Below are 18,555 nucleotides of genomic sequence, written 5' to 3' on the forward strand. Positions count from 1 at the left end.
GTTTTGTTTTGTTTATGCAGTACAAATATTTAGAAAAATATCTATTAAGAAATGTGTGAAAAGAAAATGCTGTCCTTAGATAGTAGCATACTATAGAAGTTAATTGTCCCCAGATGTATAAATTTAAATTTTGAAATTTGATTAACACAGAAGTTCATCTTGGAGACTAAATGACTGAGAATGGTCTTTTGAAAAGAACATCAATAAGGGGGTACCTGTCCTTGTAGACGATGAAATATTAATATGACTAAAACAATGTTGTCCTGGAAGAGAAATAGGCAGCTCAGTCGATAGGTAGAGATGCTGAAGGAAGAAGGCGTTCCTACCTGTCTTCACTCTCGACCCCACGGCCTTCAGTGCCAACCACTGCAGTCCCCTGCAGTCACTTTTCTTTGACTTGTATCACTTTGTCCAATGAAAGCCCTTCTGCTGTTTCAGTTTCCTTCTGCTGCTTCCCTAGTCCCTGAATGTACGAGACAGGCAGGCAGTGCTTGTCTCTCCCTACTTTTTATTTTTAAAATCTTATCATTAGGAGGTTAATAGTTTCAGATCCCTTCTTTACATTGGTAACTCTCAAATCTGCTTCTCAGTGCTGTGATGGAGAAATATAAATTGCCAGAGTTGTACATGGCAAGGACACCAAGCCCACATCTGGAAAGGACAACCTAGGCTTCTTGAAGGAAATTGTATCCATGTTGGGGTCTGAAGGATGAATAGGCATTACTCAAGTGAGGGGACTCGAGGGTAGGAATAGTGTTCCGGAGGGAACAGGCTGTGCGAAGGCTCATAGGCCTTTTATATCAGAGGCCAGCATACCATGGCCCATGAGCCTTGACGCGCTGCCTGCTTTTGTTAATAAAGTTTGATTGGAACATAGTGGCACTTGCTACCTTATGTATTCTTTGGCGCCTTTCATGATACAACAGCAGAGTTGAGTAGTTGTAACAGAGACCATCTGGTCTAAAGTATTTACCATCTGGCCGTTTAAGAAAAAGTTTGCCAACTCCTGCTTTTCTTGATGTAAAAGGAAATGCCAGAAGAACTGTAATTTTAGAAGCTATATTGCTTAAAATATTCTGATTTCTTTTCCAAAGAAACACCTACACCTCAGAGAAAAGGCCTCCGATCAAGTGCATTGCGGCCGAAAAGACCAGAAACGCCCAAGCAGACTGGCCCTGTCATTATCGAAACGTGGGTAGCGGAGGAAGAATTGGAATTGTGGGAGATCAGGGCGTTTGCTGAGAGGTAAGGAATGTTAACACGTGATCAGGTATTTGCAGATTTTATCACTTCAGAATTAAAGAACTACCCCTTTAACAGTTTATTCAGTATGTCTGAGTTAATTTGACTCTACTTTTTGATTTTAAGTGCTAGCTGCATATCGTTTATTACGGTCCTGTTTCTGATTGGAATTTGTTATTATCCATTTGTCGGTTTCTAATTACCTTAATTTAAATGTTTTATGCTGGAATCAAAATAATTCCATCCCTTTGTATAATGTGAAAGTCAACCAGATTTCACTTCATATTAGATGCTGGATACCTAATAAGGTAGTTTCTGATAATTTCCCCCTTTTTTTTCCTGCAGAGTGGAGAAAGAAAAAGTGCAAGCAGTTGAACAACAGGCTAAGGTTAGTGAACAGAAGAAGGCAGAGGACTTCCAGGCCCACATGGAGGCTCACCTCAGACAGCAGCGCTTGGCTGCCCAGCAGGTGGGGGCATTGGTACTTGTCCCACCTGGCAACGAACTGACATTTCTCGCCAAATTCATGCACGCCAAAAGCACAGAATTAAATATTCATGTGGTTCTGTTTTTAAGTATATCTCACATAGATCTTAATTTCATTACTTGAAAATAGCTCTGTGGATGCACCAAACTGTGGTTTTGTAAAAACTGTACAGATTTGGAGAACAATGTTTGAAATAACATTTCTCTCTTTATATACAGTGGGTAGTTTCTCAAGATAATTTTTCCTGCAAAATTTTTATCTGTAAAATCTCTGTGGTCCATGAAAAAGCAAATTGTACTAATTTGCTTTTGTACAAATTTGTGCTAAAAGTGTGTAAGAGTTTGTTATAATTGATGATCATAAGGCTACTGATGGTTTCTTAGCATTTCCACACTGTAAATGATGCCCCGTATGTGCCTGAATATGAAAGATGGTTATCCTGTTTTTCTAATGAGAAGATACTATAAATGTTTTTAGCCAACTTGGATATATAAATTTTCAGGATACAGATGAAATAAATGACTATTTACGATATCATTAACTTAGTTATTGTTAGTGCTGACGAGTTGATTCCCACTCCTAGGGACCCAGTGTACAGCAGAGCGGAACCCTGCCCGGTTTTTTGCGCCATCCTCTCACTTTCTGGCACTGTATCACACAGTGCTCTGCTGCTATTCATAGGGTTTTCTTGGCCAGTTTTTCCGGAAATGGGTGGCCAGGTCCTTCTTCGTAGTCTGTCTAGTTTGGAAGCTCCACTGCAACTTCTCCACCATGGGTGACCCTGCTGGTATTTGAAATACTGGTGGATAGGTGGTGTGGTTGCCTGACCAGGAAGGGAACGCAGGGTGTGGCGATGAGAGCGCTGAATCTTAACCACTAGACCACCACATTGACTTAGTTACACACAGCTATTTAAAAATTACAAACTGGTTTTTTTCTGTCACATTATATAAGACATTTTTTCGAATCCTCATGTATCTTTTACATCAGTTTACTATAGGTCACTGGCTTTGCTTACATCAAAGTTTGAGATAACAGCACCTTTGGACTCCAGCTGTCATGTCTGCCTGTCCATTTATAGAAAAACTGGCGAATTGTTTTGTTTTTCATTTTACGGATGTGTTTTGTCATCTCTACAATGTAAACTCATTTTTTTTACTTTTTAAAATTTCTTTAAAATGTTTATTTACAAAGATAGTCAACGTTTCCCATTTTGAAGGCATACCCTCAGGAAATAACTACTAAATATGTGTTCAGTTTCTTTGCTTTTTTTTTTTTCCCCCTCTTCCTTTTTCTCCCAAAGCCCCCTGGTACATAGTTGTGTATTTTAAGTTGTGGATCCCTCTAGTTGTGGCATGTGGGACGCCGCGTCAGCATGGCTTGATGAGCCGTGCCATCTCCACACCCAGGTTCAAACTGACGAAACCTTGGGCCCCCAAAGTAGAGTGTGCGAACTTAACCACTCAGCCACGGGGCCGGCCCCGCCTTTTTTTTCTTTTTAACTGATTCCATCTTCTGAGGAATGAGAAATTATGTGAAATATCTCATTATATTCAGACATATAAGATGTATACAAAAGTAGTTCTAAAAAGATAGGTTGTGATGTCACTGGTGAGCAATTTCCAATGGCATGGATATCTTCAGCGTTGGAATTTGATCTTAGTACATATTTCAGCTCCACCATTAACTCTCTGGCTTGAGCCAGTTGCACAACCTCTCTGAGTCTCATTGTCCTCATCTTTAAAGTCACAGTGCCAGCAACTTTACTGAGTTGATTGGACTATTAAATATGATAATGAAGGTCAAGCATCTGCTCCCAGTTTGCAGTCAGTGCCACGTATTGTTTTTACATGTGTAAGCTTATACTCTCTCATTGGTAAACTGTCAGAAAATATCAGCAATCCGTGATAAAAGAGATACAAACTGTCTTTAATAACCCTGTAGTCTGATCAGATTATACCTCTCTGTATAAAATAAAGTCTTTTTCCTGTAAAGATGTTTGAACTGAGTAATAAGTCTAGAAAAGTTGTTTTATGATTTTTAGCTTGCTTGATTGCAGATTTGCCAACTTGAACAGTGGTATTTAAATATTGACATGTTCTTTCTGATTGGATAAATTAACATGACAGCAAACTGGAAACCTTTTAAATTCCTGTCATTTGCTGCCTGCTCTAAATCACACGACTGAGCAGCAAGGTGCTCCTGTCCCCAGTACGGTCACTCGCCTCTCTCACTTTCACCCTGAAAGCTCGGACCTTTGTACAGCTTGGCAAAACTGGATTGTTTCTAATTTTTTGTTATGAAAAACTTACTGCTTTTAATAAACTATATGTGATTTTAGAGTCATAAAATATTGCCATCATCAAGAAATTAAATTCAAGGGTAAATTTATTTGGTCATATTTTCAGAAGTAAAATATTTTAGAAATTTAGTGCAGTTTCTTAGATTGGGAGAAATTATGGCTGAACTTCTTGCAGAATGATACTGTTTTTATTTAGAACTATGTTGGTTCATGTTTTCTCTCCCTGATTTTTCTAGAAACGATTGGAACAGCAGAAGCCTACAGTAATTGCAGCTTCCACTACTTCCCCAACAAACAGTACGACTAGTACCATCTCTCCAGCACAGAAGGTTATGGTGGCCCCCATAAGTGGCTCCGTTACAACTGGAACTAAAATGGTTCTGACTACTAAAGTTGGGTCTCCAGCTACAGTAACGTTCCAGCAGAACAAGAACTTCCATCAGACCTTTGCTACGTGGGTTAAGCAAGGCCAGTCAAATTCAGGTACACAACTGTGATTAAATAAAAAATTACTTCCATTCAAGGAAAAGAAATTTCAGTCTTTTACCTACTGAAATGAAACGTTTCTGTAGAAAGTTGTTTTTCTTCTGCAGCTGATTGAGCAAACAAGCTGTACCAGTTGGTTTGTTACAGATAATATTCATAATATTACATTAGCGAAACTCCTCTTTTACATTATTTCACTTTCAACATGTACATAATTCACTTACTTTGAGTGAAGAGGAATGTTTTTCTTAAAAATACAAAATGAGCCACATTTCATGCATTGGTGCCCTTCCTAGAAGTCACTACGTTGCTGGTTATTCTAAATCTAAAGCTTATTAAATGTCTTATACCCCATTAGCCACCAGCACAGCTGCCACATCTGCTACAACCATTGCCAGCACAGGTCAGACGTTCCAAATTACAGGCAATCCAGTCACTATGGCAGGAAAAGTAATTACCAAACTGCCACTTCCTGCAAACAGCAAGATTGTCGCTGTAAATGTGCCAGCAACACAAGGAGGTAAGGGAAATGTGAAGAGTTTTAATTCACATTTGCCAGATCATACTGTCGCCATTATTTCTCATTTCCTTTTCACTGATTTCAGTCCTCGGAGCTCACATTCTATGTAGTCCACTATAAAACCCTGCCACACGTAGTTTCTCCTCAGAAACCAAGCAAACCTGTTGCTTTTCATTAAAGGGGCAGTTGTTAATTACTTCTTCATCTTTTTTTAAGGCGTTGTTCAGGTACAGCAGAAAGTCCTGGGTATCATTCCGTCAAGTACAGGTACAAGTCAGCAGACTTTTACTTCATTTCAGCCCAGGACGGCAACAGTCACAATTAGGCCCAACACCTCAGGCTCTGGAGGAACCACAAGCACTTCACAAGTAAGAATTCTCTACAGGCTTATTTTGTTTTGAAGTGTTAACCACACCAGGTTGAAGATTTTAGACTGGCCTCTTCCAGGATGAATCCAGCTTCTAATTTTCCTTTGCCTTTTACTTAATCTGTGGCAAAGTACTGATTTTTTCAAAATCTGTTATATTTCTAAGTAAAAATGACACATGAACTGTTAATTTTTAACATTTAGTTAATAGCATGTTAGTATAGTTTATGAATCATAAGAGTTTCTAGGATTTTATTTTAAAAATTCCTCATATAAAACAGTAGACAGTGCTGGGCTCTTCAAGGAAACTTGCTATGCAGCTAAGAAATATAATGAAAACTATAGTCCACAGCAGTAGAACTAGTTTGTTAATCAGCTAATATGCACACATTTAGTTACATCATGTCTTTGGCACTAGTGTTACGGAAAAGATTTAAAGTTGTGCAGATTTGAAAATGTTCTGAACCTAACTATAAAACTGAAAACAACATGCTGCATAATCTCTCTTTAAAAACTACGAAAGAACATTTGGTTTCTGATTTACTCTTATATTCTCTGAGTTACAGATATGGATTGGAGCTCAGGGAAAATAAGACTCTGTTTTCCTCTGAGCAGCTGTGGTGGTTATAGAGCAGAGCTTCACTGGGTCTTTAGGCTTTTCTTGGTATCAGTGACAAGGAATTTCATATGATCTCATTTGAATTTAATTTTCCCACCTCAAAATTTCGTCTTTATTCTGCTGCTTAATATAATTTAAAATGTAATGTCCAAGAGCCTCTATCATTTCTGTAGACATGTTTATCAATATAGAATGTTTAAAGATCTGTGTTCTAAGTCCATCATGCTTTAGTTTTTTAAAAACATTTTAATTCATTGTCCTTTGTGTCATTTATAGGTAATCACAGGGCCTCAGATCCGCCCTGGTATGACGGTGATTAGAACACCACTCCAACAGTCAACACTAGGAAAGGCAATTATTCGAACACCTGTGATGGTACAGCCAGGTATTCATCCATCCAGTATTATCATTTTACATCTAAACAACCACTATAGGAAATCTATAATACTCTGTATTTGGCACACTACATACAGAAAATACCAATTTGAATTAAGACTTAAAAGCACACCAAATTTCTAATCCATCATGAGATGCATCCAGAGATATTGTTTCATAACATTGCCAGTTAGAGAAAAATAGATCCAAGTATGCTTATTAAAAATGTTTTTGAAACCTCTAATAAATGGAATATATACATTCAGATCATTGGAGTAAAGAGAATGAGAAAAGAAAATAGTCTATGTGGCAAAAGACTGAGATAAAATCAGGGAAACAGCTAAGAAGTATTTAAACAGAAAGCACAAAACAAGATTACAGAGACAATGCCAGCGCTTCATTAATGTGAATGAGTTAAAGTTCCCATATTAAAAGTTGAAGACTGTAAAGATCGAGTGAAAAAGAAATTCCAACTATACATTTATGAGAAACATACCTAAGATCAAATTACCACAAAAGGTAAAAAATAAAAAGATGGGCAAAGATACATGAAATAAAGGCGAAAGAAAGATAGAAAAGGAGGGAAGGGGGAAGACAAGGATAACCCTACTAATATTGGATGGAGTAGAATTCAGTGTTAAAAAAAGCATTAATGAAATAAAGAGGTGAAGAGTTCTAAAGGAGTTATTTTTAAAAAACAAAATCAGGAGCTGGCCCAGTGGCGAAGCGTTTAAGTGTGCATGTTCCACTTTGGCGGCCTGGGGTTCACTGGTTCGGGTGCCAGGTGCAGACATGGCACCACTTGGCATACCATGCTGTGGTAGGTGTCCCACATATAAAGTAGAGGAAGATGGGCACAGATGTTAGCTCAGGGCCAGTCTTCCTCAACAAAAAAAGGAGGATTGGCAGCAGATGTTAGCTCAGGGCTAATTTCCCCCCCAAAAAAAAAGCATTAGATAAGACAAAGAGGGTCATTTTATATTGGCTTAAACATAAAGGTTGTAGTGAAGATGGAATCTTGGATCCTAAAAGCAGACTGTGTATAGGCCATATTCTTTGTAGTAAAGCTAGAAATTTATATTAAGGTATTATACTAGTAACCTTTACTTGCTTGGAAACTTTAAAATGTATGTTCTCAGGGCCAGCCCTGTGGCCTAGTGGTTAAGTTCGGTGTGCTCTGCTTCGGCAGCCCAGGTTCAGTTCCCAGGCACAGACCTACAACACTTGGTGGCGGCCATGCTGTGGCAGTGACCCACATACAAAAAACAGAGGAATAGGCGTTGGCCCCATGGTGTAGGGATAAGTTCATACATTCTACTTCAGCTCTCTGTGGCTTGCCAGTTCAGATTCCAGGTGCAGACTTATTCACTGCTTATCAAGCCATGCTGTGGCAGGCATCCTGCATATAAAGTGGAGGAAGATGGGCACGGATGTTAGCTCAGGGCCAGTCTTCCTCAGCAAAAATAGAAGAATTGGTGGCAGATGTTAGCTGAGGGCTAATCTGCCTTTAAAAAAGAAAAACAACATAGAGGAACATTGTCACAAATGTCAGCTCTGGGCAAATCTTCCTCAGCCAAATAAATAAATAAATAAGTAAAAATGTATGTTCTCATAAGTAATTTTTAGGTTAAAGAAATGTCGTAGGTGTAATTGCAAACAGATTATCAAATAGCAACTAAGCCTTGCTGCCAAAGCTGAACTCAGAGGCAAATTCATTCATTCAACAAATGTTTGAGAACCTGCTTTAGGCAGTTGAAATACGTTGGTGACCAAAATAGAGCAAAAATCCATATTCTTAAAACTTAATCAGAAGTTAGAAAAATATATGAAACAAGTCAAATGAAAAAAGGAAAGAAGTAAAATAAAAGTACAAGTATTAGCAATTAGAAAATAGAAAAGGCAAATATTGTTAAAATAAGCCATTCTTTCACAAGTCTAATCTTGAGAAAAGGGAACAAAATGCTAGTTTACGGAAATAGGAATGAGAAAGTACCATAAGAATAGAATCATGGGCCAGCCCCGTGGCCGAGTGGTTAAGTTCGTCCACTCTGCTTCAGTGGCCCGGGGTTTTCCCAGTTTGGATTCTGGGCCCGGACGTGGCACCACTCACTCGTTAGGCCACGTTGAGGCAGCATCCCACATGCCACAACTAGAAGGACCCACAGCTAAAATATACAACTATGCACTGGGGGGACTTGGGGGAGAAAAAGCAAATAAATAAAAGTTAAAAAAGAATAGAATCAACTTTTTTAAATCAAAAGAGAATTGTGAACACAGGTAACCTTGCTGTAAGATTGAGAATGATCACTATCCATGCTCAGGAACTAAATCTGTTTGAGTCATGAAGCATAGTTATATTCTGTGCTTATAAATTCCAAGGCTCAGTGACTCATATCAACGAAAGAAATTGGGAAAGTTACCATAGTATTCCCTACAAAAAGGAATTCCGGACCTCATGCTCGTGGTTTTATGAGTAAAATTCTTTGAAATGGTTAGGAAACAAATAATTTCCTTCTTATAAAAATAGTAGTTCCAGGGCAGAGGGGTAAGAAAAGATTAAATCTTTCCCATTCATTTTAGAAATTTAGCACAATTCTAATAAATGTGGCATAGTTTTTTTGTTTTTGAAGGGCAATCGTCTAATGCCTCAACAACATTTACCCAGAAAACAGACTAGGGTTCATTATTTCAGTTAATGCTACAGGAACAATTGATAAAATTCAGTATTCCTGTTTAAAAGTAGCTAGTCAGGCAGATGACTACAAGGAAAGATAAGACTAATGTAAAGGAGGAAAAACATTTATAGATGATAAATGGTCATGCACTTCAAAACTGAAAAATTTGGCAAATTGCAAGATAGTACTCTAGATGTCTAGAACCTATGTTCCCTAATGCCTTATGTAGCTGCAGTTGCATGTTTGACTTGCATATGTGAATCTACAGCTTCACATGTGCGTGAGTCTGGTGTGTGGAAGGAAAAGCAAGGTGGCCGGTGGGGCTGGTGGGGGCCCAGTGAAGACAAGAGTCACATAGGAATTGTGGTCAGAGAGGTGGAGGGTAAGTGCTTGTGCGCAGATCAACTTATCCCTGTTCCTACCACCACGCTAGCCTTTCCCAAAATGGAATTCACAGACTGCCAGTATGTAATCCAAAAATTTTAAATTTTTGAATTTGCATTTTGATGATAATCTAAAAATAAATTGACACATACATATTGGTTATCATCTGAATGAGCATTGTATAATCAATTGATATCAACCCTTTTATCCCTCTATGGTGATACCATATCAGTACCAGATGATCAGCTAAAATAACTTATTGCATGAGTCCTCAAACTGCAGTACAAAGACATAGTGTTGGGGTCCAGAACGTCTCAAGTTAAAACACTTGACTACACATGCTGTACTGTTTTTCAATTCATCTTGAAGAATAAATGAATGAGAATAATAAAGAAAAGTTAAGAAGAAAGAGTAATGAGGGAAAACTTGCACTGCCAGTTGTCAAAGCCTATTACAAGCCACAGAAGTAGGAGCATGACATCAAAGGGCACTAGACCAATAGAAACAATTAAAGAGGCTTCTTTATATGTGAGAATTTGCAGTATGACTGAGCTGTCATTGTGAATCAGGAAGGAAGGAATGGACTTATCAGTAAATAATACTGGAATAATCAGTTGATAGTGTAGGGGGAAAAATAGACCTCTACCAATATATACTGTGACTAAGACCATACTTGGGAAGATATGTCTGAATTAGAGAATGCAGGAAAACTTTAAAACCAATAATTAAAGCCAAAAAACTACAAAGAAAACCACATTAAAGAACTTTTATAGGCTTAAAAATAAATAAAATTAAAAGGCAGATAGCAAAGTAGGAAAAATACATATTTGTAATTTATATCTTTAGTCTATAAAAAGCAACTATAAATAAGTAGGAAAAGTAATGTGATGGCAGAGTGTGGAGGGAGTTCACAAATGAAGTATAATGACTTGACAGTTAAATGCTGACCCTCTATAGTAAGTGAAGAAATTCAGACACCATCATACTATTTCTGACTGCTGGAGTATTTTGCTTTTGTGATAATACCTACGGTTGGCAAGTGTTGATTGAAATGGGTAGTCAGTGGTGGTGGGAGTACGAATTGATAGAACTCTTCTAAAATTCAATTTAGTACCATGTTCCTACTATTAACACAGTACTTGTTTTGGGAGGGGGCGTTTATTCTAAGGAAATAATTAGAAGCAGATAAAAATTTATAGGCACGGATTTATTTCACCATGTCATTTATTTTTAAAAAGATAAAAAGACAGTATTCTAAATGTCAAAATAGGTTCAGTTTCATACATATGCAATAATATTAAACATCAGTCATTAAAAGAAATACAGATATGTTCACAGAAGGAAAAACAGGAAATAAATACAAAACTTCAGAAATGTGATGTTATTCACTAAGTACTAATGAATTAGGGCATTGTGAATTAAAATTAGCTGCCAAATAATTACTCTTAGCAACTATTGCACAGGGGAAAAAATTCCACCTGCCTTTTCCTCCAATTTCAGGAAGTTAAATGAGAAATGGAAGTTTTTAAAAGACTGTAGAGCCATTCCAATTAAACTTTACCCCTTCAGTAGATATTTATTGAACAATATCTATGGAGGCATTCTGTGAGTACTTTGCCCAGGTATTGAGGATGTAGTGGTCCTTGCCTCCTGCTTCTCCCAAACTGCCTGGCAAATAGCAGTAAGAAAAGCTGATTCATAAATGTAATCGGCCCAGAATATTCCAGATTCTGTGTGTTTTGTTTAAAATTCATGACTTAATTGTATGTTAGATTATTATCTTATTTTTAATATGATATTCCTAAGGAAAGGAAGCCTTTATAAATGGCATGTTTTACATATTCTCTTCTGTCTTCCCTATTGTCATTTGGCTTTAGAATCATAGGGAGAATATTAATTGTTTTTTTACTCTAGTATAGATAGCAGGAGCTGGAGAATGGTTGTCAGTGAGCTGAGTGAAAACAGGTTCACTGACAACCCAGTGGTCCTTTGGGTGTGGGTATACGACTGAATGCATCCTTGGGTGGTCGGCATCGCATAAGTCTTTTTGAAAATTGAAAAGAATACATTCGTCTGAAGTATTGAACAATATTTCAACTCAAAATACTGCTAAGGGCGTATAAGCATTCATAATGTTTTGCTGTTTGCATAGGGGCTCCTCAACAAGTGGTGACTCAGATCATTAGGGGGCAGCCCGTTTCCACGGCAATCTCTGCCCCGAATGCCGTTTCCTCAGCACCTGCACAGAAAGGATTAACTTCAGGAGCATCCACTGCAAATCTGCAGTCTTCGAGCTCACCATCCCCTCGCCCCCAGCAAGGACAGGTGAAGCTTACCATGGCTCAGCTCACTCAGTTAACACAGGGCCACGTAAGTACTGTGACTTCATTTTAACATTAGAGGTGATCTTATTGATTCTTCCTGTAAGTTTAAAAATGTGCTTATTTTCAGAAGTTTAAAAATGTACGTTTTTTGAGAAATGGCTGCTTCCTAGAGTCAAACAAAAATACTTCATAAACAAGGATGTAATAAACCTCAACTATCTAGACTCCTTAGATGGTGAGCTATAACAGTGACATTTTAACTACCAAAATTTTATTAGTTGGCCAATTTCCATGGGAAAAATAAAATTTGAATGCATTAAGCTTTAGCTTTCTTGCAAGACTCAATATTGTTATCCTTTCTTCCAATACTAATCAGTTGATGGAATGCAGTTCCCATCAATATCCCAAGAGATGTTTTTGTAGAACTTGACAAGCTGATGTTTAAACTTGATATGGAAGTGCAAAGGATCAGGAATAGCTATAACACCAAGAATAGTTGTAACACTTTGCAAGAATAGGATTTGCCCTGTGTGATAACCCAATATCAAAACTTAATATAATGCTTCACTAATTAATACAGTGAGGTACAGACACAAGGATAGATAGACCAGCAAAAAGTAGAGAGTTGAGAAAGTGACTCATGCCTCTGTGGACGTTTGTTATATGATAGAGGTGGCATTGCAGGTTATTGAGGAAAGGACAGACTTTTCAGTAAATGGTGCTGGGACAATGCGTATGGGAAACCATGAGATTGGAGCACTGCCTCACTCATAAACTGAATTCCAGGAAGATAAAAGTCCTAACTGTGAAGGGCAAAACTATAATACTTTCAGAAGATAAGGTAGAAGAAAATCTTCATAACCTTAGGGTAGGAAAAGCTTCCTTAAACACACAAAAAACAGTAAAAGAAAAAGATTTACAAATTTTCTACATTAAAAATAAGAACTTCAGTTCATCAAACATTATAAAAGAACGTGAAAAGAATAAGAGAAGATAAAAATACGACCAACCAAGGACTATTATCCAGAATAAATGAAGAATTACTACTAATCAAGAAGGAAAAAAAATCCAATAGCTCAGTAGAAAAAAGAGCATACAAACTTGATGAGGACAGAGGAACTTGAAATGTCAAAAAATCCAAAAAACTGCTGAACTTTATTGGTACTAAGGGAAGTGCATATTAAAATGATATACGTAAGAGATTGTTATAAATTAAGATGTTGGACAAAATCAAGAGTTAGCAAAGACGTGAAGCGGAATGAATTCTCATGTACAACTGGTAGTAGTATAAATTGGTTTAGCCATTCTGGAAAACTCCTAGACATTATCTAGCAAAGTTGAAGATCGTGTGCCCCAGGTCCCAGTAGTTCTCCTTCTAGGTGTATTCCCTGGAGAAGTTCTTGTTCGTGTGAGCACCAGGATAATGGACGTGAATATTCATAGCAGCATTGTTCATAAGAGTCAAAAACTGGGAACAACCCAAATGTCTGTGTGCAATCGATTAGGTAAATAAATTGGTAGTATATTCCTACAGCAATGGAAATAAACTACAGCCACACAGAACTACAGTGTTGAACCTAGAAGCAGGTAGTAGACTTACATTAGGCTTTCATGTGCTTCAAATTCAGAAACAGGCAAAACTAGCTGTATTGTGTAGAGATACAAGGCTGCTGCATTGCCCACCTTGGAGGGGGCCCATTCCCATCATAGTTTTTGTGGACAGTGCCCCTGAAGTTGTGAGCCTGTGGCCCTATACATCTAAAAGTAGTAGCACTGTGAAGAATTGTGATGTTCTCATAACACTGAGAATAGTGGTTACCTCTAGGGGAAAGGAAGGGAATTAAGATCAGAGCAGTTCACATGGGGGGCTTCTTGGATACTGGCAATGATGACCTGAGTGCTGGCTTTATGGATGTTCACTTTATAATTATTCTTTAAACTATACTTGGTGTTTTATGTATTTTTGAATGTGCACAAAAAATATGTTAGAAAAGCAAGAGTGAGTAAGGGACTCGTGAGTACAATATATGGAGCTGAGTAATAGTACACGGACTCTGTAGCATCAGTTTTGGCTGTTGGGAATTTGGGGAGGGTTGTTTTCACTCTTGTTTTCTAATTCTCCACCATGTTCCTGGTAGCTAAGGTGACTGGATTAATAAGTCCTGGACGTAATAAATAAGAAGATGCAGTACCTATGGAGTTTTTAGTTCCTAGTCCCCATTTTGATAACTATTTGGACATTAGTGACCCTTCTGACTTGGTGTTTGCATTCCATGTCTAAAACCCTAAGCTTTTTATACTTTAGCACCCACACACACTCCATAGGAAATTTGGTACATACTGAAAAAACCAAAAGTAGGAGATCTGGGTTCCTCATTTTATCTCACCCTCAACTTGGTCTCTAACTTTGGGCAAGGGACTTGAACGTCTAGCCTGAGTTTCTGAATTGGTAATAAGATTATAGTAATGTTTTCTCTCCCTCTCCTCAGAGTCACAAGTCCATTGTGCTAATCAAATGAGGCAGTATGTACAAAGATGCTTTGGAAATTGTAAGATGATATGAATATAAGATAATTGAAAATCAGAACTTTGTGGAGACCCTAGTGGTTCGCTATAATGCCCTTATTCTGTAGATTGGGAAATGTAGATGCGGAGGAGTGATGCTACTTGTGGACAGAGACCTTGCTGTCCATTTGGAGAGCTTAGACTGGCACTCTGGGTTATTCATATTTTTTCTACCAAACATCAGTCCTTTAAAATAAATATTCTTATTTTAGCTTATCTGAATTCCTCTAGTACCATTCCATAGACATTCAAATATATTATTTCATCATATTAAAGGATCTTTTCAGCATAAGAATGGTATACTTATAGATTGATGCTTCACACACTTTGTATTGTGTGTTTTTTCTATAGGGTGGCAATCAAGGTTTAACAGTAGTAATTCAAGGACAAGGTCAAACTACTGGACAGTTGCAGTTGATACCTCAAGGGGTGACTATACTTCCTGGTCCAGGACAGCAACTGATGCAAGCTGCCATGCCAAATGGTACTGTTCAGCGATTCCTCTTTACCCCGTTGGCCACAACAGCCACAACAGCCAGCACCACCACCACCACTGTTTCGACTACAGCAGCAGGTATAACTTGGGGTTTATCGTAAAGGCTGCATATTATTCCCACAAGTTGCTGGGCTAACAGAGGGGACAAGAGCACGAGGGCTTATCTTTGGGAGGATATGCCTCAAGCCAATGAGCTTAACAGCTGACTAGTCAGCCTCAGAAGATCTGGACAAGATCTCTTGTTCTTATAGACTCTCTGTCGCCACTACCCCCCATAAAGAACATTGGAGGGTTGGAGGGGGACAGCAAAAAATGTTGCTATCATGGTCACGATGCCCACACTTACTCCTTGCCAAGCTTTGTAGGCGCTGGTTGAGTCGTGGAGGTGACCTCCCAGAGGGTGGATGTCTCCAGCTTATAACCTGCAATTGAGAGCTGCAGGTCCAGAAGCACTTTGTTACCCTCTTAGTGCAAGTTGCTGTCGCTAACTGCCACCATGCCGTGGGCGAAAAACAAGGATTGTCATTAGCCTGGGCCAGAAGACTGGGCCGATTTCCAGAGATGCGCCTTGGTTTGGCAGCCAGCCCTCTGGAGAGTTAGCAGAGTGTGCAGAGGGTGGCCACAAAGCAGCACCCACACTCCCCAGGTTTAGAAGCATCCTAACCCAAGTGCGTCTAAATGGAGTATTTCTAAGGCATTCATCTTCCATACTGAAATGCAGAGTTTTCACCTTTAGAAAATCCCCTTCAAATTCTTCCTTAACCGTGGTGTTATGTTCTAGAGTAATAGAAATATTTGGTCTTTCCTTTTCACAGGTACAAGTGAACAAAAACAGAGTAAATTATCACCCCCGACACAGGTACAACAAGCCAAAACCCAGCCACCAGCTCAGTCGCCAAGTGTGAGTCCTCCAGAAGCCCAGCCACAGACTGCTCAGCCTTCAGCTCAGCCCCAGCCCCAAACCCAAACCCAGCCCCAGTCCCCAGCTCAGCCCGAAGCTCAGACTCAGCCTGAGGCTCAGTCCCAGACAGCTGTTGCATCCCATGTCCCTGCTGAAGCACAGCCCCCCCAAGCACAGCCATCCAAACCCCAAGTTGCAGTACAGTGTCAGCCTCAGAGTAATGTCCAAGGACAGCCTCCTGCTCGCGTCCAGAGTCCACCACAGACTCGAATACGTCCATCAACTCCATCCCAAGTGTCTCCTGGACAGCAATCCCAGGTTCAGACTACAACCTCACAACCGATTCCAATTCAGCCACATACATCTCTTCAGATACCTTCCCAGGGCCAGCCACAATCACAACCCCAGGTACAGTCTTCAACTCAAACTCTTTCATCAGGACAAACGTTAAGTCAAGTTACTGTTGCATCCCCATCCCGTCCTCAGCTACAAATACAGCAGCCACAGCCCCAAGTCATTGCTGTGCCTCAGCTGCAACAACAAGTCCAGGTTTTCTCTCAGATCCAGTCGCAGGTTGTGGCTCAGATACAGGCTCAGCAAGGTGGTGTGCCCCAGCAGATCAAACTGCAGTTACCTATTCAAATTCCGCAAAGCAGTCCTGTGCAGACTCACCAGATTCAGAATGTGGTTACAGTGCAGGCAGCCAGTGTGCAAGAGCAGTTGCAAAGGGTTCAGCAACTCAGGGATCAGCAGCAAAAGAAGAAACAGCAACAGATAGAAATTAAGCGGGAACACACCCTCCAAGCTTCTAATCAAAGTGAAATCATTCAGAAACAGGTAAAGTTATTAAGTAAAAGCAGCATGTTCAGTAGCTTGAATTATTGTGCTGTGCGTTAGACTTAGCGTTTGGTTGTGTCAGGTTTCCTAAACGAGACAAAAGTCACTGATGTTTCCGTTTAGAAGCAGCACTAGATTAACAAAAAATTACTGAATGGCTCACTACGGTTTGGAACTCTTTGTTGGATATAAACAGCCAGTGCTTATTAGAAAGACTGCCTGTATTTGGGGAGAACTAAGATCAGAAGAATGGAGTTAGGAGTTTAAGTACTACTAGTACCAAACTTGAAAGTTTAAGTTTAAAGCCACCTCAGGCATCATAGCAATTTGTTTAAAGTTCTTATTTGCAGTTGTTCCTTAGTTTGCATGAAGACTAAGCAAATTATAGACGGATTGAACTCATTTGCATTTCTAGCCACACCTCGGTAAGAGAGTTTTAAATACTATTATTCCATAGCTTAAATAAAAAGTGGCATTGCACAGTAGCATCTTAGTGAAGGCAATTTAGATGAGTTAGAATTATTCTACCTAAAATGAAGTTACAAGTATAACAAGTATAACATCCTGTAGCATTACCGGAGAAAACGTTTTTTACATCTACAGCGTGCACCACTCAGCACGTGTCAGGAGTTTGAGTGTGGATTTCAAGTGTTCCCAATCATGAGACCTGCATTCGGTTCCTGGGTCTCCCGTTACAGTGCATGAAACTCACTCACCTCCCCTGAGCTATATCCTCATTAAAACGCCATCACTTTCTGGCCACACAAGATTATTGTAATGATTAAATGAGGTTATGTATGTAGAAGCACTATTTATTTTCTTTTATTTTCTATTAAAATACATTTGACATATAACATGTAAATTTAAGGTGTACAATACGTTGATTTGATACATTTATATATTGTAATATTGCTGTTGTTGCAATAATTAGCACCTCTGTCACATCACATAATTATCGTTTCTTTTTAGTGGTTGGAATACTTCATATCTAGTCTCTTACCAAGTTTCATGATTATAGCACAATATTGTTTTAGAAGCACCTTTTAAACAGCAAAAGGATTTTAAAGGTGTAATATTCTTATAAAATTGGTGTCACATATAATATCTTAAAATTCATTATTACCCAGCTTTTACTACTAGATGGTCTGTAAATTGAGAATTATTACAATATCTGTCTTTAGTCTCTATTCAAGGCAGGGTGAAGGGGGAAAATCTTTAAAAGTAATGCCTAGGAAGAGAATGTAATGTTAACAACATGGCCTTTGGAGAATGATAGCTGGGTTAAAATTACAGCTGTATAACTTACTTAATCTCAAACAAGTTAGTTAATTTCTTTATGTCACAGTGTCTCATTTATAAAATTATCCTACTTTTCAGTGTTGGTATGGGGAATGAATGAGGTAATGTCGGGTGCTTCCTTAGCACAGCGCCCAGTACCTGGTAAGCACCCAGGCCATATAGTAGCTCTAATTTTATTTGTATTATGATATACGATTCTTACAGTTTCTTTGAGAAACATACATATACCCAGATCTCTACTGCTATTATCTGTATACCAGCTTGTAGTCATCATAAAATATGCACTTTTGGATTTTGTTCTGTCCTGAAGGTGGTGATGAAGCATAATGCTGTAATAGAACATTTAAAACAGAAAAAGACCATGACTCCAGCTGAGCGAGAAGAGAATCAAAGGTAGGGAGAGCTGTTTATAACCCAGTAAAAAGGGTCTCAGTGTCTGTCAGTCTCTCCTCTTTAGCGTGCGCACACACACGGGAGTTCTGAGTATATTTTTTACCTTGATTTTGAAGTTCCTTAAAGGAGAACACATGGCACTGAGAGGTGCCCATAACTGGTATGAATCACTCTTTGGAGCTTTCCAGTCAGAAAGTCTGTCTGTCAACTGTAGAGACATAGAAAAATCATGTGTTAAGCCTTTTGGAGTGAAATGCCCAGCATTACATGGGTTGTATATTTC

General features: G+C 38.8%; 1 protein-coding gene across 35 annotated transcripts in view; it reads left to right on the plus strand.

The window, feature by feature from the left end:
* BPTF (bromodomain PHD finger transcription factor) overlaps positions 1 to 18,555 on the plus strand; it is a 141,520-nt gene that overhangs the window by 99,938 nt on the left and 23,027 nt on the right. For 8 of the 35 annotated variants that reach the window (XM_070561550.1, XM_070561539.1, XM_070561548.1 and 5 more), the window contains 10 exons: positions 1,095 to 1,245; positions 1,588 to 1,711; positions 4,268 to 4,514; positions 4,876 to 5,037; positions 5,254 to 5,405; positions 6,300 to 6,408; positions 11,610 to 11,827; positions 14,698 to 14,920; positions 15,658 to 16,580; positions 18,190 to 18,272. In XM_070561550.1, coding sequence (XP_070417651.1) covers positions 1,095 to 1,245; positions 1,588 to 1,711; positions 4,268 to 4,514; positions 4,876 to 5,037; positions 5,254 to 5,405; positions 6,300 to 6,408; positions 11,610 to 11,827; positions 14,698 to 14,920; positions 15,658 to 16,580; positions 18,190 to 18,272 — 2,392 coding nt within the window. The remainder of the gene's footprint in view (positions 1 to 1,094; positions 1,246 to 1,587; positions 1,712 to 4,267; positions 4,515 to 4,875; positions 5,038 to 5,253; positions 5,406 to 6,299; positions 6,409 to 11,609; positions 11,828 to 14,697; positions 14,921 to 15,657; positions 16,581 to 18,189; positions 18,273 to 18,555) is intronic. The other 27 variants (XM_070561567.1, XM_070561565.1, XM_070561572.1 and 24 more) reach the window with 9 other exon arrangements.

Source organism: Equus przewalskii, chromosome 10, assembly GCF_037783145.1.
Source record: "Equus przewalskii isolate Varuska chromosome 10, EquPr2, whole genome shotgun sequence".
Lineage (NCBI taxonomy): Eukaryota > Metazoa > Chordata > Mammalia > Perissodactyla > Equidae > Equus > Equus przewalskii.